A 25103-nucleotide genomic window follows, 5' to 3' on the forward strand; every position below is an offset into this window, starting at 1 on the left:
CATTTCCCAATAACAATGACACCAAAGAAAAACGGCAAAATAATATACTATATAAATAAGGAAACGTAGCTTATACGGCTTACGTTAACCGTCGGATCCCTGACATTAAAGTTGTCTGCCCTTAAATAATAATGAACATGGACTTTCTTCGCTTTCCCCGACGCCCTGTCTTAGTGAAAGCTTGGTTACATGAGCTTCTTTTGTTTCAGATAAACGTATTTTTAGTGCCGAACATGAATGGCTTTGCATAGGCAGATAAACTTACAAGCGCCACGTACACTTCGGCTTGTTTAACATGCGCTTAGAACGACGTTGACAAAAATCCTTGGCTTGAAGACCACAGCAGCCGTTTTCAAACGCAGCCTCTTATCAGAGGTGCTGGGCCGCCGTCGATCTCTTCTTTAACATGCGGTAATAGAGGTTTTCATCCCGAAATTCATATTCGTTTGTAATATGCACGATGACTCCTCCTTGCCGTAGCTTCTCGCCGTACTTTACTGCCTCTCCTCGATCAGGAGCGAGTCCCACCTCAACCAGCCAGGCCACCAGATCAGAGCCCCAGAAGGTCCCTGCGGATGTCCTCGCGCCACACCTGCGTGTCAAAGGAAGGATTCACCCATGTGTTCTGTAACCCCCGTACCAGAACTGTGCATTGGCCAGCAGGCAACGACAAATAGAGAGGAAAACAGGAAAGACAGGAAGATATGAGCTCGTTAGGAGGGAGCAGAACAGTTTTCCGACTAAGGTCTATGAATGGGAATGTAAGCCATAGTATGTATATGAATACTCTGCAAGGTGGATTAAAGTTGTAACTTCACCATCTCAATCGTATGTAGATTTAGCAAATTCCCTATCAGGACATATAGATTTCTCTACTTAGCGTGATGGAAAGTTTAGAACAGGTCAAGTTATGAAGAAAACAGGTTAGTGCAGGAAAGTATTAAGGAAAAAGGAAGTAAACATAACAAAAATGACTTTTTTGACCTGGTATGAATAGAAGGCAATTCAACCAATGGACAATAATTAAAGAATTCAAATTTACACTGAATGATTGTTCCTTAATTTGAATTATTTCTGCTTCTAAATAATCATTTATAAAAGAAAAAAAAAAAAAAACCACTCCAAACATAAATAATAAAAACACTAATATATTAAATGATTTCCTATCGTGATGAAATGGAATGATTTTGTTTTTATTGCATTTTTTGTAAGAAAACGGAGAAACACTCCCTTTATAAATCAGACTAGTAAATGTTACAGCTTATATATAAACGTATTTATAAATTGGAGGCCTTTGCCGGCAGTTCTTTTGGGGATCCTCAGTGTTTTTACATTACCTTCTCCCTTTAACAATTTTCTTGACGCACAGATCTTTGTGATAATGCACAAACTGATGGCACGCCATACGTATTTCTTCAGGCAAATTGTCCTCTCCAGTACCGTCTTTGGATTCTCGCCTGCTCCATAGGAACTCCAACCTAGAAAAATCAGCCATTGAAAAAAAGATCATGCAAAAGTGCTTCCTCGACCAAATATATTGTTGATTATGTTTTATATAGTTCCGAGAATGTAAATACAATACATACATTTTGGAAACTCAGTCTAATAACACAGTCGATACATTAGACTACATTTGACATTGTCATGACCTCTGGGGGAGTGGACAGACTGTTGGTTTTAGGAGGCAAAATAGAGAGGATGGGTTGAAGGAGGTTATTTGGATGCGGTTAGCATGAAGGTGGCACCAGAAGCCCAATGAATTACGACGTAAAGAAAGAGTGTCAGGGAATGAAAGGACTAGTGATCTGATGCTAGAATAGATAATAGAAACCTACCTCTTACCTATGAAAGACCATTTTTAAATGCACCGTGAAGTCAGTAGATTTCGGGAGCACCACAATTTCAAACTCCCACTTTAGTGAATAAACCCCTTCTTGCTACCCTTTTGCTCATGCAAAAACAGGTATAGATGAAGAAAATAACAGGTAATCCCCGGCTCCATATACTCCAGAACCGCTGGAAACATACAGCCTTGGTGGTTACTCAGACATTGGCATAACCGATAAACCTGACAGAAATAAAAAAAAAATATATATATATACCTTTTCTTGCACGGGAGAATGATCAAATGTTTATCCAGTCCAAAAATGCCAAATGAAATAAAACCCTGTAAAAAAAATAAATAATAAATTCCCATTTGACATTTAAAGATTATTCTTGATGAACATCAAACTCTCGCTTGTGACGATGAAATTATTCTGGATTATGTTAAATGGTTCAGATTGCTAACAAAAGTATAGATCAAGTTTATTCTGTATTATGGTAATTAGATGATATATGCCTAAAAGCATTGTCATTCACACTACTCACTTCACAATAACCCGCACTGCGAGTGTGGATGATAGTATGAATATGAAACATACCTGGCCAAAGTTAATCACAGCACAAAAGAACTGAAGTTCAACATAAAGTCTTCCTGGTTCCATGTTAAAAAGCCACCAGAAGCAGCTGGACACGTTCTAATATACAAAAAAAGTGAGCAAAATGAGAACACAGGAGCAGACTGTACAGTAAATATACAGTAATGTCAACGGGTCCAAATCCAGTGTGCAGGGCTGGCCCACTCCGGGAGGCGAGCGGTCAGTGGGCTTCTGTAGCATTAGGTTATGGGGCCCGCGGTGGCAAATCGCACCAGAAACAAGCCATGTGTGTGTAACGGAGCGTACGGGTGTCAGCTAATAGGTTAGATGGGGTGCTACTTGAGTAAACTTGCTTCCCCTAAAGCCAAAAGAACCCAGCCCTCCCTGATAACATCTCCTATTTATAGCCCTGTCACCCCCTGCTTAAATCTATATATCTATTAGATAGAGATGAGACCCTCCTCACCTAATGCATCGTTTTTCCTTAGTCTGCCGGTTATAGTCTCGTCAGACCCCTTTGAATGCAAGTATGGTAAGAAGCACTGTGTAAATTGTTGGTGCTATATAAGATTATATATATATATATTCTGGATATCCGCTCTGAAACGAGTCCTCTACGAAGAGGTAGATAATAAAATGCACTTACTGCAAAGAGGCCAACAATGAGCAGCAAGCAAAGCAAGACGTGTCTGGCCATTTGCGGGTCAGTGCTGTGCAGCTGCTGCTGCTCTTCTTGCGATAGGGCGCATCTTTGAGAATTGCAGCGGCTTAAACATTCATGTGCTTAAAATCAAAAGGGAAAAAGTTACCAAAAACAAAAAAGACATCTACCCATTATAGTAAAATGGATAAAAAGGAATTAAAAATACTGGTTGCTATAGCAATAAGAAAAAAATCCTCCACAAATAATGGTAAGCGGGTCATCTGGTCTAAAATGTGATTGTCACATAAGTACATTTATCCAAAACGTGTACGATGTTAGCCAATTTCTTATGATCTGTCATATAACAAAGTGTACCTTCTTCGATGCTGGGGATCTCATTAATATTCAGCGCGGTTACGGTCTCTGTGGCGTGACACACGGCTCCATTTTCCTGACCACATGCGCAGGACCCTGTACAGAGGAAGCATTCAGCCCCGGTTACCGCGTAAAAAGACTCTCACCGGCTAATCGCTTTATGCCATTATTCATCGTGGGGGCTATCCCCATATTACAAATAACGCCTTTGGTTAGGAACAGCGCCAGAAACTAATGCATATTAATGTACCTTGTAAGTCATTTAACACGCTTTTTTTTTTTTTCTTAACCTGCAAATGATAAATAAGCACAGGGCTCTGTCCGCTAAACTATCCATGTTTGCTTCCACTGAAATCAATGAGAAAGATCTTTGCTTATGGGGTGGGGGATGCCTCAGACCCCCTGGAAATTTCACCGCAGCTACCCCATGCATAAGCACCAAAAAGCCAAGGAGATGGAGCGGGGCAAAAAACTGCGCTGAGGGGGATTCCGAATAAGCATTTGCAAGGAGAAATGCAACAAGCATTCAGTTAAATGCATTAAAGTGCAGATTATTATTGACTGATTGATATGGTGCCATCATATTCCAAAGTGAGGTACAACGACACACAATAGCTGAAGTGTCCTTTTAATCCTATAGCAAAATGAAATAAATCTAGATATATAAAGCAGGCATTAAATGAGAGCAAAAGATCTACATTACGAGGCATCTACGCCAATAAAATGCAGCCCATATGACGACTGTACGGCATGGAGAGTATGGTTGGGATTTCTGGCACGATGAACGGGTGACATTTTGCTCCATATTCTGGGACAGTATTTTTGTAAAGATTGGCGCACTGGTTTTTTAGTTAAGGCTTCTTTTCTTTCAACATGCTATACCATAAGTCAAATGTTTTTAGGCGTCATGTTTTTCTGGTATTCCCCAACGTACCGCTCGACGCCGATCCATGTTGGTGTCGTTGCTGCACACGTATAAAATGTATAAACCACGGAAGACAGAACGGACAGGAGACCTAACAGCCCCATTTTGTAGACCAAATGAGTTCCGAGCCTGTAATATTTTTAGTACTTTATGTTACACATGTCCAGTGTCAGAATTACCTCTTTCTGCAGAAATTGACGTGGCACCTGGTATTGGACTGTCTGGTTTGGCATCGCTCGTGGCGTCTGTTGATCTGTCGTCACTGCTCTGAGACGGCTGGCTAAGCACCTGGTAGTTGCTGTCCTGTCCGCTCCGACTCATACATAGAAGCGATATGCCAGAGAGTAGTATACTGCAAGACAGGACCACTGCCGTGCTGATAATCTAGTCCAAAAACAGATTCTCTGGATTACAAAATGACTAAAGATACCAAACGCCACCCAAAACAGCAGTGTTAAAACCAGCGCTAACCCAGGATCAGTCACTACACCCGGACAGAGACATCCATGGACACGATATATGCGATATACATGCTTATTCGATAAAACCCCAAAGAGATTTCAACCAGTGTATAAATGCCGTGGGGATACTCGGTTTAACCCCTTCGTGACAAAGGCTGATTTTACTTTTTGTACCCTTCGTGACAATGGCCGTTTTAACATTTCTGCGCTGCTTGTGTTTAGCTGTAATTTTCTTCTTTCCCGTTTACTGAACCCACACACATTAGATATTGTTTTTTTCAGGACAAGAAGGGCTTTCTTTAGATGACATTGTTTTGATTGTATCATATTATTTACTATTAAAAAAAGTATAAAATATGGTGAAAAATTTTGAAAAAAATGACTGTTTCTAACTTTTAGTTGAAAAATCTTTTACTCATCTATAAAACGTAATAATAAAACCTGCTAAATAGATTCTACTATTTGTCCTGAGTTTAGAAATACCCAATGTTTTTATGTTTTTTTGCTTTTTTCTGCACGTTATGGAGCAATAAGTACAGGTAGCGTTTTGCTATTTCAAAGCCATTTTTTCCAAATCTGGTAATTCTTCCCCCCATGTGCCATTTCGGGTATCTTTGAAGCCGGCCAATGCAATTTACCCCATCAAGTCATATATTTTTGAAAACTGGACAGCCCAGGGTATTCCAAATGCTGGTATTTTAACCCTTTCCAAGCACTTATTCTACCATCAGCCTTTGTCAAACTTTATGGTAGTAATTTTTTTGCATTTGTTTTTTCACACACATTTTACTTTAGGTATAAATAAACAGGTTCTGGTATATGTCACTATCAAAAAACACCCCAATATGTGTTTAGCAACATCTCCTGAGCGCAGTGATACCCCACATGAATGATTTTGCCTGGCTGTTCGGGGGCAAAAGAGCCACATTTGGGGCATGCACATTTTTCAATGTTGAACTTTGGCATTTGGGGATCCACTGCCCATGCCCTATTTGGTACATCTTTGAGCCGGGCCATTTCAGTATGCCCAACAAAACCATATATTTTTGAAAACTAGACACCCCAGGGTATTTTAAATGCTGGTATTTTAACTCTTTGCATGCACACATTTTACCACCAGCATTTTTTCAAAGTTTGCAGTAGTATTTTTGTGTGTGTATTTTTCCCACACACACCTACTTTATGTATGAATTTACAGCTCCTGGTATATGCCGCTGTCACACGACACCCCAATAAGTGTTCAGCAACATCTCCTGAGTACAGTGATACCCCACATGCATGGGTTTGTCATTTTTGGGGGGAACTAAAAGGCCACATTTGGTACGTGTGCATTTTTCTAATTGGAAATTAGATGTGTGGCCATCCTTCCCCCCGTGTTAATTGGGACCTTGTTGAACCCGGCCAATTCAATTTACCCCATCAAATCATACATTTTTTAAAAGTAGACACCCCATGGGCATTTAATATGCCAGTATTTTAACTCTTTCCATGCGAGAATTGTTTTAAGCTAATATGCTAATTTTAGGACTTGCTCACAAAAATATATTTTGTATATATATATTTTTTTTTTTTTGCCTTTTTTTATTTTTTTAACATTTTTTTTCAACTTGAAGGTTCCCCTGATAGTGACATCAGTGGGAAATTATTTTTACATTTTACTGGTTTTTTACTATTTTTTTTCTAATTATTATTAATTTTATTTTATTTTTAATTTATTTTTTCTAATCACACTGTGATTAGAAAGCTGAGCTCCATTGACTTGCATGGTTGAATGCAGTACCTATATTCAACCTGCAAGTGGAGCCAGAGTTCTCTAGAGGGTCTGGAGACCGTCTAGCGAACTTTTTAGACTTTATTGTTTCTTTATTGAATTTTCCCGGACCGCCGCCATCTTGCAGATGGCGAAGATCACCGGCAGCTGCGGCTGTGACCGCTCTCCGGAGCGGTCACAGCCCATCCAAAGGTAAGTGTTTGGTGTCGCTGGATGCCTCCTGATCGAGGCATTCCAGCGACACCATTTAAGTTTAGGAGGCGATCGTTGATCGCCTCCTAAACGCTTTTAAAACGGGCGTCCGCCGCCATACAAAGTATGGCGGATGTTGACGCCCCGGGGAGGGGCCAGAGATGGCCCCTTTGTGCCGATAATGGCGTTGCTGAATGCCTCGAGGTCGAGGCATTACAGCAACGCCGTTTCGGTGCAGAAAGCGAAAATAGATCGCTTTCTGCACCCGTTTAATGACGTGCCGGTCCTGGCACGTCATTTGTCGTTATCGACATGAATTTCCGTGACGTGCCCGGACCGGCAATTGTCATCAAGGGGTTAAATAACTTTTAGCACAACTAAATCGGTCCTTGTGAAAACAGTGCAGACATTAGACCTCTTCTCCCAGGGAATGGATTACTTACTTGAGATTTTCCATAAAAGAAAGCAGAGTCCACAGTGTCCGCATCTCGCTCTCCAACGCTTACAAGAATGCACATTATTAACACAGGAATACTGAGGAAGAAAAGGTGAGAATACGTAAATAATGACACCATCGTGTTTTGGTTAAGATAATCAGATCATACAATTTTTAGAATTTAAGTGATCCTCATATCAATATGCATGCCTGAATATACTTTACAGGAACATAAGTGCTACATTCTTACAAAATACTGAATAAAATTTTTTTTTTTTTAAATTAAATAATAATTTGGCAAGGTATTCGTCAGTTTCGTAAGGAAAAATATAAAAACCCACAGAAGGACCAGAACTATGGCTGCTGCTTAAAGCCCTTGTTATTCCAAACACTCTTAAGGCTAAACTCCTTAAGGTGGTACTCCCCAGTGGCTTTAACCCCTCCATGACAAAGCCTGTACATGTACGGGCTCGCAATGCATTGTTTTTAATGGGTTTAAGGACAACCCATTGTTTTTAAGGGGTTAATTATATTTCACAGTAGGTAGATACTTTCGGTGGTGACAAATAACTAAATGACGCCACCATCTTTAATTGTAGGCAGCAGATTAACACATTTTATAAAACTGACCAGACATTAATGCTGAAGAAGGATTAGTTTTCTTTTACAATATACTGGTCCATGTAGATCAAATAAAATATTCTGTGGTTATATGATAGTTTGAGATAAAAAGCCTACCCCCAGCCAGCCAGGACAATGAAAACTACTGGGATATTCCCGACTTCTCGCTTTTTCAGCAGCAGCAAAGAAAAGGAAATAAGACCTATGAAAAAATAAGAGAAGCAGCCATTTCTGATGTTTGTCTATAAATTCTGCACTGTTAAGAATAGCATTAAGCCATATTATATTATGCGCTTTCTTTCTTACATAATATACCGTATTTGCTCGATTATAAGACGAGGTTTTTTTCAGAGCAAATGCTCTGAAAAATACCCCTCGTCTTCTAATCGGGGTCGTCTTCTAATCAGACCTCAAATAGAGGTCTGATTATGAGACTAAGATCCAGATCCCCCGCACCGCTGCAGGGGACCTGGATCCTCCTGTCTCCCCCCCCCACACTTACTTACCGGTACTTCCTGCTGTATTGCCGGGGCAGCGGGTTGACGTCTACGCGATCCGCGTAGACAACGTCCGCTGCAGCCGGAAGGAGGTGTGGCTAGCAGCGGGGGTTGTCTGCGTCCGTCGCGGATACCTTCCCCGACTGTCAGAAATCAGAGTTCCCCGCACAGGTGCCGGAACTCTGATCTCTGACAGCCGGGAAAGGTATCCGCGACGGACGCAGACAACCCCCGCTGCCAACTCCACCTCCTTCCGTCTGCAGCGGAAGGAGACGTCAACCCGCTGCCCCGGCAATACAGCAGGAATTTGGAAGCACCGGTAAGTGTGTGTGTGTGCGTGTGCGTTAAATGGGGGACATAGGGCATTTCTGGAATGCCTTATACCCCTATATGCCACTCTGGCACTTAGGGGGTTAAAAGGCATATTATGGGGCAGAGTGGCATATAGGGAGTTATAAGGCATTTCAGGAAGCAGAGTGGCGTTAAGGGGGCATTTAATAGAGCACTCTGCCTCCTGAAATGCCTTATAGAGTGCTCTATACAATGCCTTTTAACTCCCTTAATGCCACTGCCTCCTGGAATGCCTTATACCTCCCTATATGCCACTCTGCCCCATAATATGCATTTTAACCCCCTAAATGCCAGAATGGGATATAGGGGTATAAGGCATTTCTGGAGGCAGAGTGGCACATAGGGGGTCAAAAGGCATACCATGGGGCACAGTGGCATATAGAGGGTTAAAAGGCATATCATGGGCCACAGTGCCATATTGGTGTGGCAAGCCTGGGGGCAGATGTGCGTAACTGGGGGACAGGTTGGAAAATACAAGGAAATAAAAACAAAAAAAATATTTTTCTCAATCATAGCTTTTATTTAAAAAAATAGTTTACATGAATTAACATTTACTGGTAAAACTTTTTTCCTTTAGGGTCGTCTTATATTCAGGCTTTTTCTTTTTTTCCTAAGTTAATATTCAGATTTTGGGGGGTCGTCTTATAATCAGGGTCGTCTTATAATCGAGCAAATACGGTAATTCATGCAAAAAGGCATTCAACCATAATAGGTTAATAAATTGGGTTTTACATACAAATTATTTAGTGTAGATACAACAATAACATCAATATTAAAAAAAAAAGAGCTACGTTAGTAAAAGGATTGCTTAACTTTTCTATATGATAACAAATGTATTAAATATCCTTAGTAGTACAAGACTGATCACAAGATTGTATACAGTTATCCAAAAACTAGAAATACCTGTCCACATGTAGGTGCTGTAGAGGGCGCTATAGAGAATCACAAATACTAGGATTTGGCCAATCACATTTCTCTCCTTTATTATGAAGTTCCACATGATCATTCCAATGCAGACAATCAGCTGTAATGAATATAAAAATCAGCATAACACCTAAATGGTATGTTTTGGGCACACGGTGCAACAAATCATACCTTCTCCCCAAAAAGCACCCATAATTATAATCTATTTGATCAACAAGAACGCCCTGCTGAAGCCATTTATTGTTAAAAGGTGACAAGGTAATACTGAAGTTATTACTAGCGCAGCCAGGAAGTACCAACGGCTGTGATACACCAAGCCAATCAAAATGCAGTAAAAGTTGATATTCTGCCTAAACCTACCCAATATGTGCCATAAAATTACATACAGTTGAGACTTACAAACAAGAAAAAAAAGACAGGAAAATAACTTCTGTATAATAAGGGTTGAATTTGCTTTCCAGCGCCATCTCCACGTCAGACTATCTACAGAGTTACGGTTTCAGATTAAAACTTGAGAAAATAAACCGGTTACAGACCTGGGCAAGTAGTAGGTTAGCGGTAAGTAAATGAGGGAGACGCTTGTATTTCTTACTCAGGAGTAAAACAGCAAGCGACCAGATCTACGAAAAGAGAAACAGAGACACATTTCACCTGTACTTGTGTGAAGCAGAAACCCAGTCCCGATCCCCTGAAAGACTGGCGTAAGGAACCTAGTAATACCTAGCGCTGCTTCCCAGAGTCTCCGGGTCACTTTTTTCTCCAGTCCACTCCCCACCCACCTTCCCTCCTACTCAAGACGGTCTACAGCTAACCCCACCCCATACATGGATAGCTCCTCCCACACCATCAGATAGCCCAACCTCCACCAATAAGCCACTCCCATAGAAGAGGTAGCTTGCCACGAAAAGTGCCCAGGTGTTGACATTGTAAAGGTTGTCTGAATTCCAAACACCGGCCTCACATTCCTAGATAGCCGTCTGCACGTCACACTAGCGGAAAATGCTTCTGCGCTCTCTGATGAACTTACCAGGGATACCAGGCTCACAATGCTGATGTCAAAGCTGACGTTCTGCAGGGCAGATACCAGGGGTTTGGGGTCCATGGATGGAATGGTGAGTAGCCAGGCAGAGACATACATAATGGGAGCGGACACAAAAGTGCTTATCACCATACCCGAAGTGATCTGTCAATAAAAAGGTTACAACGTGTTCATCAAATCTTCGCTTGACCATTTAATATATATATATATACAGATCTATCTATCTAACCACGTGAATGGGAAACCAGAGCCAAGCATGAAGTGCCTCCTCAAACTAAGTTCACGGCCCCGTCTAGACAGATCTACATTTGGGCCTTATCGTCGGCTATTGAGTAATACATGCAAAAACCACTTCATGCGAGTTGAACTAATAACATTCTTACATTCGTAAGAATTCAGTGTATAAAACCTGTGTAATAGTCATCAGACCAGGTGTGGCAACGCTTTCAAGAGCTATTACCGAGCAGAGCTTAGAAAGCAAAAGGAAAATCTCCCGGCCAACAAAAAAGCAGCGTCTGAATAAATTAACAAAAAAGGCACAAGACGCCTTGTATACAGGAATACTGTAATTAGTAATAATTATATGTTCACACAGATATTACATATGCGGCCGTCTTGTATCATAGATCATACAGGTACGTGGCAAATGCTGGCATTCGGATAATCGGTTCTCTCGGAGACTTTAACATGATTCTTTCTATAACACAACACATTTTGAGCAGGAGGGACAGCATTTTAAAACTCTTACCGTTTATGTATTTCATATTTACAGAACACGGGGATCGTCTTGGAACCACTGATACGGGTTATATGCACATATAGAAGATATAAACCTTCTGGCAGCATTTTATACTGTGTGAAAGGCGAGTATCTGATAAAACGCATGTGCTTGCAGTGTTTTAGTAAGCAATGTGTCGAGGAATGACAGAGTTCAAGGAAAGTAATTTATTGTATTTTAAAAGCACACATATAAAAGTCAATAGGCAGGTCGTGGAAGCTGCCAAGTGAAATTCTTATTCGCTTTGACGAGGAACATGTCTATTCTATAACATCAGAATGTGCCGGAGTCCCAGAGCCCAAGAACTATTCCTGAAACACCCAAAGGCAGATCATTTTAAGCCGTTTGCAGCAAGGTCATTGTGCATTATGGGTTTTTTCTGGAATCAATTTGGCCCTGAATACTGCACAAAAAAAGTCTGCATCACAAAGTCATAATAAATACCTGGTCCTCTAAACAGCCGATACGTTAGCATGAATAGTAACTATATTTTCTTACAATCTCTACTTCCATGTTGAACTGGTTTGCAAAGATAGCGACTCCAGGGGCCACTGGGAAGACTCCGTACAGAAATGCATAGTTAGATAAAGCGGTGTGGTTAACCAAGCTGTTGCCTTTGTCCAATAATTCCACCATTTCCCTGCAGATAAGTGGCAAGGCCAGCCTGAAACGGAAAAAAAAAATAAAAATGAATATTTGCGTCCCTTTCATTTTTTTTTATTTAAATAGATATTCATGTAACTAGATAACAATAATAAAAAACAAAAACAAAAAAAGGAGGCCCACTAGCATAAAAAGTACCTGCTTAATATACTATACAAGGACATAAACATGTGAAATATGTACCTTGCCTAAAAATAATAAAAAATAAAAAAAGCCAGGGAAGAAAGTTTCTTTTCCACTACTAATTTCCTGGTTAGGTGCCTTTTAATTTGCTTAGAAGGAGCCTACCTGTTAAAAGAATGCAGATAAATGTGTCGGTCAATGTCAAGGGATAGGCCATCAAACAATTACTCATTAATCACACAAGATGAGGAGACAAGGAAAAGGTTACTGCTTCAGGGATATTTCCCGAGATCACGCACACGCTCCTAACAAAGTCAGCCGGAGGAAAGAGCGTGCACTTCTCCCGGAGAAAGTATGGTTACACATCTTATGTTATCACAGCAATAAAACACTTTACAGAACACTTCTCATATCTCCAGGCTCATAAATTCATACTTACAGCTTTGCGGTGATCAGCAGCAGCAACGCTACAAATGAAGATTTCCCCAATTTGCCAGTCTGGCCGACCATAGTCAGCCCGAGATAAAAGAGAGCCGATCCTGAGAAAGAACCGGCCAACCCGTTCAGGAAATTCTCAAAATAAATGGGAATCTTCTGGCTGAGGGCAAAATTGAAGGCGATGCCTATAAACACCATGAATATAATGGGGTTTTGGAAGACGCGGAGGAGGGCCAGTCCCAAAATCTTCATTTTGCTTTGGGATGTGGTAGGATTCTCTTTCCATTTTTGGATCTCGCAGAGAATGAAACCCAGAGGATTCAGCATCATTAGTGAGACCGGGGCCACCAAATATATGTACTGGCAATACTCTGGGAACGTGGTCTGGTACAAGGCATCCACTGGAAAGACAAAAGATAAAGATACTCACGTTAAGAGCATTAATGACGCTTGGTGACATTTCCACAACATAACATAGTGTACATATGCATTATATTATTTAACAGCTTCACAATTTACCGTATTTTACTGACCCATTGTATCCAGAAAGCCCTAAAACCTTTCTGGGCACCCATCTAACCCTCTTTCTAGTTCCCGGACCAGTTATAAAGCACATTCTAAAAAGATGCCGAATGAACAACCAGTCAGAAAGAGGAACTCCTACGCTTACTAATAACGTTCTACAAAGAAGACGCGAGGAATGAACGTGAAAAATACATTAGCAAAAGCCTCCAGAAAGTCGGGACTTAGCATAGATGTGGAACAAAGGGCACATAACTTATAGAGCATATTCACACTGGGATTTAAACGAAATGGTTTTTAAGAGGATGCCGAGAAATGTCATTGGCATCATTTGAGAGCCGTTCCCGTACCCTGCGGTAACTGATTTGCTTTAAACGGTTCACACCATGGGTTGTGCAGCCGTCCCTGTATTGTGGGTAGATTCTGAAGACAGACACCCTGATTGTGTGTGTGTGTGTGTGTGTGTGTGAATGAGCAGCAATGTTTATATTGCCTTATCTACAATGCCTCTTGGACAGTCACAGAAGACAGACACCGTGTGTGTGTGTGAATGAGCAGCAATGTTTATATTGCCTTATCTACAATGCCTCTTGGACATAGTCACAGAATCCAGAAGCAGGCAATGCAGATTTATCTTGGGACCACTTTCAGGCAGAAGACCAAATCTTCAACCACAGATAATATGCGGCAGAGAATTATGTCAGGTACTGTAACTAGCTGGGGCAAAACGGTGAACAACGGCAGGCACAAGAGGAGCCTGCATTACTTCTCTAGTTCTGGTGCTACCAACAATCTTCACATAGAAACACAGATCTTACCTATAGGGTATCCGAGTGCAAAATCATTGCTTTGAGTCGCGAATATAGGGAAGAGGCCAGCCTTACTGAATCGACTCTGTGGATTTGCAACCAGCAAAGTAAGGGCACAGACTATAAAAAACACCAAAGCTTTGGCAATGAGGATACTGTACAGAAAGGACCATCTCACGTTGGAAAAATCCAGAACCACCATGTTTTTGAAGAGCAGGGCTGGAAGAGCAAAACGAGACACATAGTTGCCCAGTCCTTTTGCTTGAATTGGGGTAATTATATTTGCCCTCCCTGCAATGTAACCACACAAGATGATGCCAAAGCATTCTAATAGAGCAGGGAAGAGTCTGTTTATGGAAATAGAAGGGGCACCATCCGTGGTGTTAGCTTGATCTCCTCCCAGGTCCAGGCTCATGTTGTAGACGGACGAGAGGTTCTTCAAGAGCAGCCCTGACATGACTTTCATCTTCTTCCTTCCGCTGGTGTCCGACATTCTTTACGAAGCATGAAACAGCTTGACCATCTAATAAAAAACACCAAAATAAAAACAGTTAAGAGTTAATAACAACGGAATAGCGCTGATGTTGGTGCAGGAGAAACTAATATTAAGCAAACTGCTCTGAATGGATTATTATGGTCCCTTAATCCAAAAATGTATGGATAGTGCGGTCCACTACAGGTAGCCGAATTATACGGTCCTGAATTTTAGGACAGTTTGCTCTGGAACAACAGATATGGACAGAGGATTGTGAGCCCCTCCAGATGCCTTTTTGTAGCGTAGTATTTTTCTAGAGACAACAGAGGTTGTTCAAAAACACGATGAAGCTTTTATCTCATCATAACACTCCCAGAGCTATAAAGCAATTAAAACTGCGATACCGCAGCAAGGTGGCATCTCTCACATATAGCGCAACGGAACCGACTTCATGCTTTTATTAATGCATATAAAATATATATTATATATAAAAATTAGGATTCAGGATCTTGGATGTGACTGTACCCCATGTCAGAGGTATTGTTGTACATTCAGGATTTTGCTTGATACCTGTGAATTACTGTCACTATTTTTTTTTGTTTGGGGGGGGGGGGTTTCTCAAGTTTTACCGATAATGGCATGTTTGGGAAGAATACATAGCGATATGCAAAGAAAAACACACCAATGCGTGACGAGATAAACCATGAAAACTAGTCTGTGGCAGTCTATGGCAGTTCCCTAATCCAAAAATATTCCAGAAACCCATTAGTAAGCATATTCAGTAAATTTGCACACATATACGTACAAGACACCGACACGAGGATTATAACAGCTAATTTATTTATTAATACTTCTTGTAAAATATTGGAAACAAAATCATTCAGAATAAAATCTGTTCTATTCCAGTACAGAGGATATTCAGTAACTTATTAATAATAATATAATAAATGAAAAGGGACTTTTTTTTTTTTTGCAATGTTTAAGTGTATTCCTCCCAATCACAGTCATAGAAATCCGAAATCTGAAATTACGCGTACATAATGGTATTCTCTAATGCAACAAATCACAAACAATTTATAGCAAATTGTAACGTATCGTCGGAGATGCGAATCATGCCTTTATTAGTGAATAAATTGTAATGGCAATCAAGTGGCAAGTTTGGAAGGTATGGCTTATGTAAAAATAAAAAAAATAAAAAAAAAAAAGTTACAAAACATGTCTGCTAAACCCTCTGTTGCGCAATACACAAACCTTACATAATGCATCTTACACAAAGCTTTTTTTCTGCCTCCCCGCTCTGTGACGCCCCCCCCACCGGCTCCCGATCACCCCGAGAATTACATTTAACTAACATAGAAAACTCTCCATAATACCGCTTCCGTGCGCATGTCTGACATCATAACAAAACACTCCTCGACTCGATCTTTACGTCCTAGCCATGCGCTCAGACTCTCCTCCTCGCACTTACAAGACGTCACTCGTGCTGGCCCCGTACCTCTGGAACTCGCACCACCGACACCCGTCTCTAGATGGTAAGCTCACGAGCACAGCCCGTCTTAGTCTGCCTATTTTTGTCAGACCCTTTGACTGTATGGACTGTAAGAAGCGCTGCTATAGAAATAAAAGATTATTATAATGTTTATAGACCCGACGAGCTTCCCAACTAAACACACAACCTGAAATTCTGCAGGGAAACAAAAACGACACAACGTCTATTTTTAACGAATGACCTCCCGCCGGGTTCTGTGTTTGTGCAACACAAGTTCTCATGTGACACCGCTATGCCTGCGTGCGACATCGCGCATGCCAAACCTGCCAGAACACAGACTTTCATACAGATTCAGTACGCATAAAATTTCATTATTGTTAGAATAACCAAGAATAATGTCAAGGTCATCCTGGTTATGGAGCTGCAGCTTCTCCCAAAGTACTTTAATGTGCATTTTCCCTTTGTGATGCCGCATGAGACGTTAAACTGTCCCTTTATATTAATTATGACTTTTGCGCATACCCCTTCTTTCATAAGGGTAAATAACCCTACCGAGTCTGTCTCCCCTTTCCATTCTATGGAGGCGGCAGGGGTTAAAACAGCGAGGGGCTTTAAACATGCAGGGGGCGCACACGCAGCTACCGTGAACACCACAAGAAAAAGGAATCCTCCGACGCGTTTGCAAGGGGAAAAGCGCGTAAATTGAAAGGTATCGCTCAGCGATCATACGCGTTATAATGCATTTAATGGCCGGAGGGCCGCTGTCAGTCGTTGCAGCAGGCAGACTGGATGAGCCAACAGATCTTATCTGCCATCAAATTCTATTTCATCGCCGGGGAGAGAAGAATCACGCGCGCTCGGCTCAGAGTTATTGGCTACAGAACGTTACAATATTCTTTAGTAGAAGATATGCCAGGGTTTACGCCATAAACAGGATTATACCCCGGAATTAAGAATATGACGCAGCCAATGTGTGATCCAGAAACAGGAGATCCCCTCGGGTAGCGTGAACAGCGTTCTCCATACATTACCCATATGGGGTATCCTAACCCACCATACTGCCAGATCTGACTCAGAAAGGGGATATTGCATGGGAAATAACATCAAGGCAGGAGCTAAGCGCTGCTCACACTATATGGGATCACATATACATTTTACATGTTCCAGGTAAAGCACACCTTCTCTTTATTGCATTTCCTTCAAATGGATAAAGGAAGGGCTGAGATTCCAGTTCTGCATCACGGGCAGAGAGGGCTCCTTCCAGCGAAGGAAATGCAATGAGTTGGGGAAACTATCGAGCGAACACCCCAATAAGGTGCAGGGAACGTAACCGCAGAGGTGCCTCCGGCTATCCGTTCCACACACAGCGCAGCAGAGACGGACCGACGCATAGTCAGGGTCAAATGCCCCAGCCAAGCATCACGTGACTCCCTTGTGTCATTCATGCGTCCGCTTCTTGTCACCGGCTTCATTTATACCGGGCTCTATATACCTCGTCCACAGGCTGCAGCCATCGCGTGGGTTGGCTTCCCTTCTGCATCTCTCCGCAGCAGCTCGGGGAGTCCGACACCCGCCCGCCAATCCTGTGACAGGTCTAAACAGAGACCTGAGAGTTGCGTAACTTCGGCTGCACTAGAAAACGAGACGCATCGGCCACCAGGACTGTACGCAGTCAGCGCAGCTCTGCGACCGGCACCCAATTGGGGAAAAAGAAAACAACGGCATCGACTGCGGCTAACTATCCAATCAGGAAGGTCTGCGGCAAGAGCTTAGGCACAGCCAATGAGAAATGTCAGAACAGTCACATGGAGCAGCGAATGTCCCATCAGGAGGCGGAGCTCTCATGATATTATAATGAAAGCCTCCATTGAGAAGCAAAAGGTTATGATTGATGTACGTACTAGCCAATGAGCAGGTGCAAGTAGTGAGCTGTGTATTTCTCTGGTGATCATTTAGTTGCCTCTGGTAAATAGACGGAGGTTGGAATTCCATTGTAATTAACTGCTTGTTCAGACAAGATTCCAGTTTCATTCATCCACTACTGTATATATATAATATAACCAATGCAATATCTATCTATCTATCTATCTATCTATCTATCATCTATCTATCATCTATCTATCATCTATCTATATCTATCATCTATCTATCTATCTATCTATCTATCTATCTATCTATCTATCATCTATCTATCTATCTATCTATCTATCTATCTATCTATCTCAACTTGTGGCTGCCGTCGATGGGCAGTCCCATTGATTTAACCCCTTCAATCCCAGGGGTTTTTGGTATCTCAAAGCCCAGAGCAATTTTGCCATTTTTGGGGTATGTCGGTTTAGCGATGATTCTCTTTTCCTGTGAATAGTATACCCATATAAACTATATATTGTTTTTTCAAGGAGAGATTGAGCTTTCGTTTGATACCATAGTTGGATGATTAGCTGAAAATTTAGAATGAGAAATTTAGTAAAAACTAGCGAAGATTAGAAAATTAAACTAATTTTTTTTTTACATTTTCCCTCTGAATCCTCACAAAATTAGGTAAAGTGATGGAAAATCCCCTCCAAGTTTATCAATTCAGGTGTCCTGATTTCAGAAATACCTATTTTATATAGATTTTTCAGACTTTCCCAGCACCAGGGAGCATACTATAAGGTGTACAATTTTGTATAATTTTTATGACTATGGCTTAACGGGTTTGGGGGTTGTGAACGGGGGCAGAAGGGTTATACTGGCTAGATGTTATGCTAGGGCAATGGGAAGTAAGGTTTTTTAATAATTTTTTTATTATCTTTTTTTATATCTTTTTTTGGAATTTTTTTTTTAATTTTAATTTTTTACATTTTCTTTTATTTTTTATATATTATTTTTACACAGAAATGGTTAGAGGTCCTCCTAGGGACCTCCTGAACATGCCAGGGATGTCACAATGACATCACAGCTCACATTATAATTTTTTTTTGTATTATTTATATTATTATTTTAATGATTTATTTAATATTATTTTTTAAATGAATTAACTTTTTTTTTTCCAGCTCTTCCGTTTCAGGACGCGATCCCCCTGCACCGATCACACTGTGATCTCTATGCAGGTCCTCACAGACCTGCATAGAGATCACAGCGTCTCTGTGCCTCATCAGAGGGCAGGATATCTCCTCCGATGACCTTCCGGAAGGGAATGCCCGATTGCGCGTTTGCAACTGCGCGATCTAGCGCGATCGTGCACTTTCAACCGTAACAGCTTACCGGCTGTCAAACGACAGCCTGGTCTCCCGTGCAGCGGCAGGGATGTGTCCCTGACGCTGCACGAAGGGCTGGACGTACCGGTACGTCTATAGGGGATTGAAGGGGTTAAGGGGGCGCTCCTGCTGACAACACAGAAAACACCCCCCATTTAAAGGTCACGACCCCACTCCCGCCAGTCAGAGGATTCAGGTGTTGACCTGGAGAACCGGTGCTTCTCCTAGAGTTCTCCAGGCAAATGTCCGCTGTACTGCACCCTTTAAACAAAGCCCAGGAAAGAGGTCCAAAAGTCAGATTACCACTCATGGATGTCTATGAATCCCGGGGTCCGGCCCCATGCCTCAAAAAAGCTAGAATCACATCCTCATGCTGATGGACGAAAGACATCATGACAAAGGTCCGGTGAGTGGACTGAAAGCATGGTTCTGTGAATAAACTACTGAGTGCTGTCAGTGCGGACTATTTTTGACTGGTAGCCTTCCCTTGCGGAACGCGGCCAGGACTGCATGCTGACGTCAGCAGGCGGGAAACACTCCCATTGAAAGGAAAAATGGGCGGGGAGTGGGCGTGTCAAGACCCCGCTCCTGCAATCTGAAGGGACAGATTTCATATAATAGTACCGTGCTGTCATATCTTTTTCATCATTTTGCATGATTTTTTTAAAAAAACCCTTACTTTTCAGGAGAATTTCTTCCTCTGTATATTTCTAAGAGTTGTAAAGTCATACGTTGACCTCCTCTTGTCTACGTTTGGCTGCTGTCGACATGAGGAGCTCCAAGCTTCATGAGCCTGATCTCCCAACCTCATTGTGACCACTTTTTAAAGACATAATAATACGTTCTAAGGCATAAAGCGATTGAAAATAACATTATATCATTCATACTTAACTAATGTCCTTCATTAGGAGGGACAGTCCCTCTTTAGATGACAAATTCATTGATCTCCTTTTCCTCTGATGTCCCTGTGATATTTTCACATCACAGTGATCTTCAGCCCAGTTTTCTTCATGTGAAAAAATCAACAATAGACATTTTCACAAATTTAATGGTGTATTCATTTAAAGGTGTGGTTCCACCTTGACAAAGGTTTATTTGGGGTCTACCATACATTAAACAAATAAACCATAAGCCTGGACTGGCCACTTGCCACAATGGGCAAATCTGCTGGCCATTGGCACCCCATACTCACCGCACCTATGTCATCAGGCTGCCTCGTGATCTCTAGTCCAGCATTGATAAACCTAATCAGATCACAAATCCAGTGGGTCAGCAATACCCCACATCCGCAATCACCCACTGAATTAACTCCAATGAGTGAATAAGCTTCCACTTGTGTGCCAAATGCGTGCCCAGTTTGTTGTCCTGCTGTTTATGAAAGTCTGAATAAAGAATATTGAGTTAATTTAGTGCATGATTTGCGGATGTGCAGAGTTGCTGATCCATTAGATTTGTCTATTACTTCGGAGAGTAAGAATCCAACCCTGAGGGCATTTCCGTGCACCTGCTTTCCGTGCTTAAGTGGGAGTGAGCTGACGTACTTGGACCAGAGGAGTCTGGAGTTTGTCATCTCTATCCAGGCCAGAACTGGCCATCTGACACACCAGGAAGGGTTTGACTATCCAGCACTAGGAATGATGTTTTTAATGCAGCACATTTACAGATGAAGACTGCCTTACACCATTTCAGATCTATCAGTTTGTCTATCTAACCCCCCCCCTTCATTAATAGCCATACCTGGGAACATCCAGGTTCCAGGTACCCAGAGCCCTCCCTTTTCGGGATGTGGGTAGGCGGTCCGGGCGGTGGGCTAGCCCCACAGGAAAACTGTCTGTGGCTGGAGGGGCTGTGGGCAGGGAATGGGGTGTGCGGTTTACACATTATAACTTGTACACAGCTAATAAATGAAAAAATCTCAATATATTTAAGGCCAATATATGCAGCTTAACTTTTTAGGAATGCTATTCTTTCATTTTCAATATGCAAAGCCTTGCTGAACTCATGCCGGTTCGCCTCCTTGAACCTGTGCTAGAGAAGCCCCACCGCACCAACCATAGCTGACATCCACTGGCTACTGGTGAGATGATTAACTGGCTCTTCGGTGAAATAAGACACAGAGTACTGCTGCGTTCTATGGTGGCCGTGCTCCATTCTAAATGAGCCGATTTGGAAATAACCCTTGTAACCAGTTACGTATTTACCTTCCCCTCTTCCCTTGGCCCGTCCTAGGGCAGAGCCCCCTCATCTCTCTCCTTGTCGGCGTCTCAATGCTGACACAGCAGCGTCTTCTAACGCAGGAGGCTCTGCTGAGTGTAAATGGGTCGGTTGGACCCTACTGGGCTGTAGCGGCCCATTGAGCAGTGGGATAACCAGCCATTCTCAGATCCCAAAACCAAGCGCAGACAGTCTGGGCTATTTGTACCACTTTGTTCTAAAGTATGTGGCAAAAAACTAAGCTGAGTGTTTTTCGGCACATTTTTGTGATTTTGCTTCCATAGTATAGTTGCTTCTGCTTTTTAATTTTATATTTATTTTGGGAGAGGTGTGATTACGAAATCATTATTCTATTTTTTTTATTATTAGACAGACTTATCTCCTGTACATTGACAGTGAGATACAGATATACATTACCGGTGTCCAGAGCCAGTCTTAGTGCCAGGCGAGTCAGGCAGCATGAGATTTGGTACTGCCAAAGTTTGAACATATTTCAAAAAGTCAATAATACCCGAATAAATATTCGACCCAATATCCATTCTGGATGGTTTAAATTGTTGTATAAAAGTCATGAGACCCAACTGTGCCTCCATTTATTTTTGTTAAAAGTCCCGTATTTTTGGGAGAGCAGACAAAAGTGTATGAGAAAAAAGAGCAGAGGAAAAGTAGATATTTGAGATAAAACATGATTTATTTTTGGCCTTTATGTGCTTTCAGAGAAAAGGTACAATTCAGAAAATGGTCACTGACCAGAGAATGGACAGAAGGGTGTAATAAAGCTAAAAACAAACATTTACTCATATTATTGAACATGTACGCTCTTAACGGGTTTTAACAAAGTACAGAAGTAAAAGAAATGTTAGAGCACGTCGTCATAATCTAAAACTAGAGCGTCAGATGCGTAATGTAATATAATAATATAATAATAATAATATAGTTTTACTAGGTGGTAGTAGTATAGAACAGCCGTCAAGCAGAAGTGCTAGAGGCTACTACAGCGAGGGAATATATGGCATATGGCTATCCTGAATCTAAAACGAGACCAAGGACTGATTAAAGTTCGAGTCAGGAAAAACGGGCCGAATGGTTGTTATCTGGTGTCAAATTAAATGATTACTGCTGCTTTCAGGTGCCTTCAGGAGCTACCAGGTTGTTTGTGTGGCCACCACAAGGTGGCGGAGTGCTCCAGTGTTCTCTTTTACTCATAGTACAGGGCGCTAGCATCGGAGAAGAGCAACTGTGGGAAGCAGAGTTCCATCCAGGTTTCCATTCAGTACTATAGAAGGATGTTTGTTATTATTGTATTGGCCTCTACATGTTTCATGATGATTATAATAAAGGCATTAGACACGCTATAGATATATCCACCGTCTATGTAATATTCGTTTCACTATATAGTTGTGATATGTTTTTATATTCGTGGGGGATACTCACAGACTAAGGATAATCAGATATTTTTAAACAGTAATATATGGCAAAATATTAGTATTTGGATTCAAAATATTTTTAATTATTCTGCATTGTTAATCAACAGCACCTCTTGTATATGTTTTACTCTTACAGTCTAATGATAACAAAACATAAAAACAAAAAAAGCTAGTTTCTTTTCTTTTCATTATGTTTATTCTCCCAGTAGTAAGGATGCAGTGCATACACAGGAAGAAAATGACATTGCAAATAGCAATCAGTCCAAAGTTCTGCGCTGAATAATTTTAAACCACCAATGTATAGAAGGATAGAAGATGAATGATGTATTCACGTGTGCGGAAAGCACTATCACTGATTTCAATGGACGCATTTTCATGCCACTGATTGGCTACTTCAAACAGCCAATAAGTGATAAGAATGGTCACACCACATATGATAAGGGCAGCTGCAAAGTGTTATTTGTTGAAGAATGCATATATAAGCTCTGCGTAAATTGTTTGCGCTATATAAATAAAACATAATAATGATGATTAATAATAATAATAATAAGTACTCACAGAAAATTTAATGTGTGCTCTTCTTTAGTGGGTTGTCACAAATATAATAGTAAAATGCAGTAGCGATGAATTTATTTACCAAATCATGCTCAGCTAGTTGCTGGAAAACACAACTGATTCTGAGGTCATATGAGAAAACTTTAAGCATGTTAAGGAGATACACCTTAGCAGATCTGCTATTTTATGCTTTCGAATAAAGGTTTAGACACATATCTCTACGGCAATAACGGTCCTCTGTCTATAATGATTTCTTTTTCAAGTTATAAAAACACAAAAATAATTCTTCAAAAAATATTGAATAATTATTTATTTTCTGTGTACACATTGAAAGAGAATTTATTGCATTTTCCACATTTTTGGTAACATTTTTAACAAGATTCTTGTACAAGAGAAAGAATACAGTTGTTTATTTACCTCCAGATGCCTCATGGAATAAACGGTAAACAATGGATTGGGATCCTTTTCGCTGATAAGAATGCTAGATAACAAATATTACATCCTTAAAACCAGTGTTAAGCTTTTTTTTACTGGAATATTGCAATCCAATGGATTTTTTTTAAAGGAACTGACAGATTCAATGTACAAATGTACTCTATCCAAATATTAAAGAAGAAAAAAAAAATAGATATGATACATCTGAAAATGTTGCATCTCTGTAGCAAATTGTTGCATTATATTTTCCGCCTTTCCACCCAGCAACAACTATAGCACCAAAGGCCTTGGTCTACAGTTATATTCAATTACAAAAAAAACCTCACAAACAGAAAAAATATTCACCTACCCCAAAAAACATGCATTTTTTCAGCTGGATTAGAATTCTCAATACCAAATTGGGTCCCAAAGGTAAAAATGAAGCTATAAATCAGAAAAATCCCACAAACTTAAAAGTATGCTTCACTCTGAATATACAGTATATAATGTGCATACACACAGACATATATACACTACTGTTCGAAACTTTGGGGTCACTTAGAAATGTCCTTGTTTTTTAAACAAAAAGCAATTATTGTCCACTAAAATAACATGAACTGGATTAGAAATCCAGTGCAGACGTGGTTAATGCTGTAAAGGACTATTTTATTTTTAATGGAATATCTTCATAGGTGTACAGGGGCCCTTTATCACTCCCATCACTCCTGTGTTCCAACGGCATGATGAGTTCGCTTATCCAGGTTTAAATTTTAAAAACCTAATTGATCATTAGAAAACCTTTTTTCAATTATGTTAGCACAGCTAGAAAAGTCCAAAAATTGGACCCACATTTTTGATTGTAGTATATATATGTATATATATGCTTTGGCATCCTCTCATTAACTGAAATAAAGTACCAAACTGCAAGGTACTGTGTAAAATAGAAGGTATTTTTACCCCGTTCATGTAAAGATTGATGAGCCATGCAATCCCATCAAACCGCAAGGTATCGGCTCCCTTAATCTTAGTTACTTCATTAATCCAAATACCTCTAATAAAAATGCCCCAATCTAGTCTTTTCTCCATATGAACACCAGTAGTTTGTTGGTCCTTTTATTGTATGCATGTATTGTGTTGATCACAACACAAAGAATGGGAAAAAACTGATGGGGAATGAAAATAAAGGACGACACTGGTAGCGCTGGAACAGGTTTGGATGGAAACGTTCCCACTCAACTCCCTGGTTCCTGCTGTCATGCTTTGAAAGTTTGGGAGATCTAAGAATATCAAAAATAATTTGAA

The 25103-nt window shown here is 40.8% G+C and overlaps 1 protein-coding gene across 1 annotated transcript; it reads right to left on the minus strand.

Annotated features, from left to right (window-relative positions):
- Nucleotides 1-369: 369 nt before the first annotated feature.
- LOC149285971 (lysosomal cholesterol signaling protein-like) lies at nt 370-14454 on the minus strand. The gene is made up of 14 exons (XM_089494674.1): nt 13998-14454; nt 12659-13058; nt 11932-12097; nt 10644-10799; nt 10153-10236; nt 9596-9716; nt 7962-8046; nt 7231-7321; nt 4543-4747; nt 3067-3203; nt 2424-2519; nt 2103-2167; nt 1338-1478; nt 370-592 (listed from the first exon to the last, which is right to left on the minus strand). Exons 1-14 carry the CDS (start codon nt 14452-14454, stop codon nt 370-372), a joined length of 2427 nt encoding a protein of 808 aa, XP_089350800.1.
- Nucleotides 14455-25103: the final 10649 nt, after the last annotated feature.

This window comes from Sceloporus occidentalis, unplaced genomic scaffold (assembly GCF_023333645.1).
Source record: "Sceloporus occidentalis isolate IW3139 unplaced genomic scaffold, rSceOcc1.0.p SCAF_74, whole genome shotgun sequence".
In the NCBI taxonomy this organism is placed as follows: Eukaryota; Metazoa; Chordata; class Lepidosauria; order Squamata; family Phrynosomatidae; genus Sceloporus; species Sceloporus occidentalis.

Bases quoted from the DNA above. Each gene is read 5' to 3' on its own strand.
- LOC149285971 (XM_089494674.1), bottom strand. From the start codon at position 14,454: ATGAAAGTCATGTCAGGGCTGCTCTTGAAGAACCTCTCGTCCGTCTAC. The intron at 10,800-11,931 runs GTAAGAAAATAT...TTTTATTGACAG, and splicing joins TCAACATGGAAGTAGAGATT to ATCACTTCGGGTATGGTGAT. The intron at 4,748-7,230 runs GTAAGTAATCCA...TTTTTGGACTAG, and splicing joins TCTTTTATGGAAAATCTCAA to ATTATCAGCACGGCAGTGGT.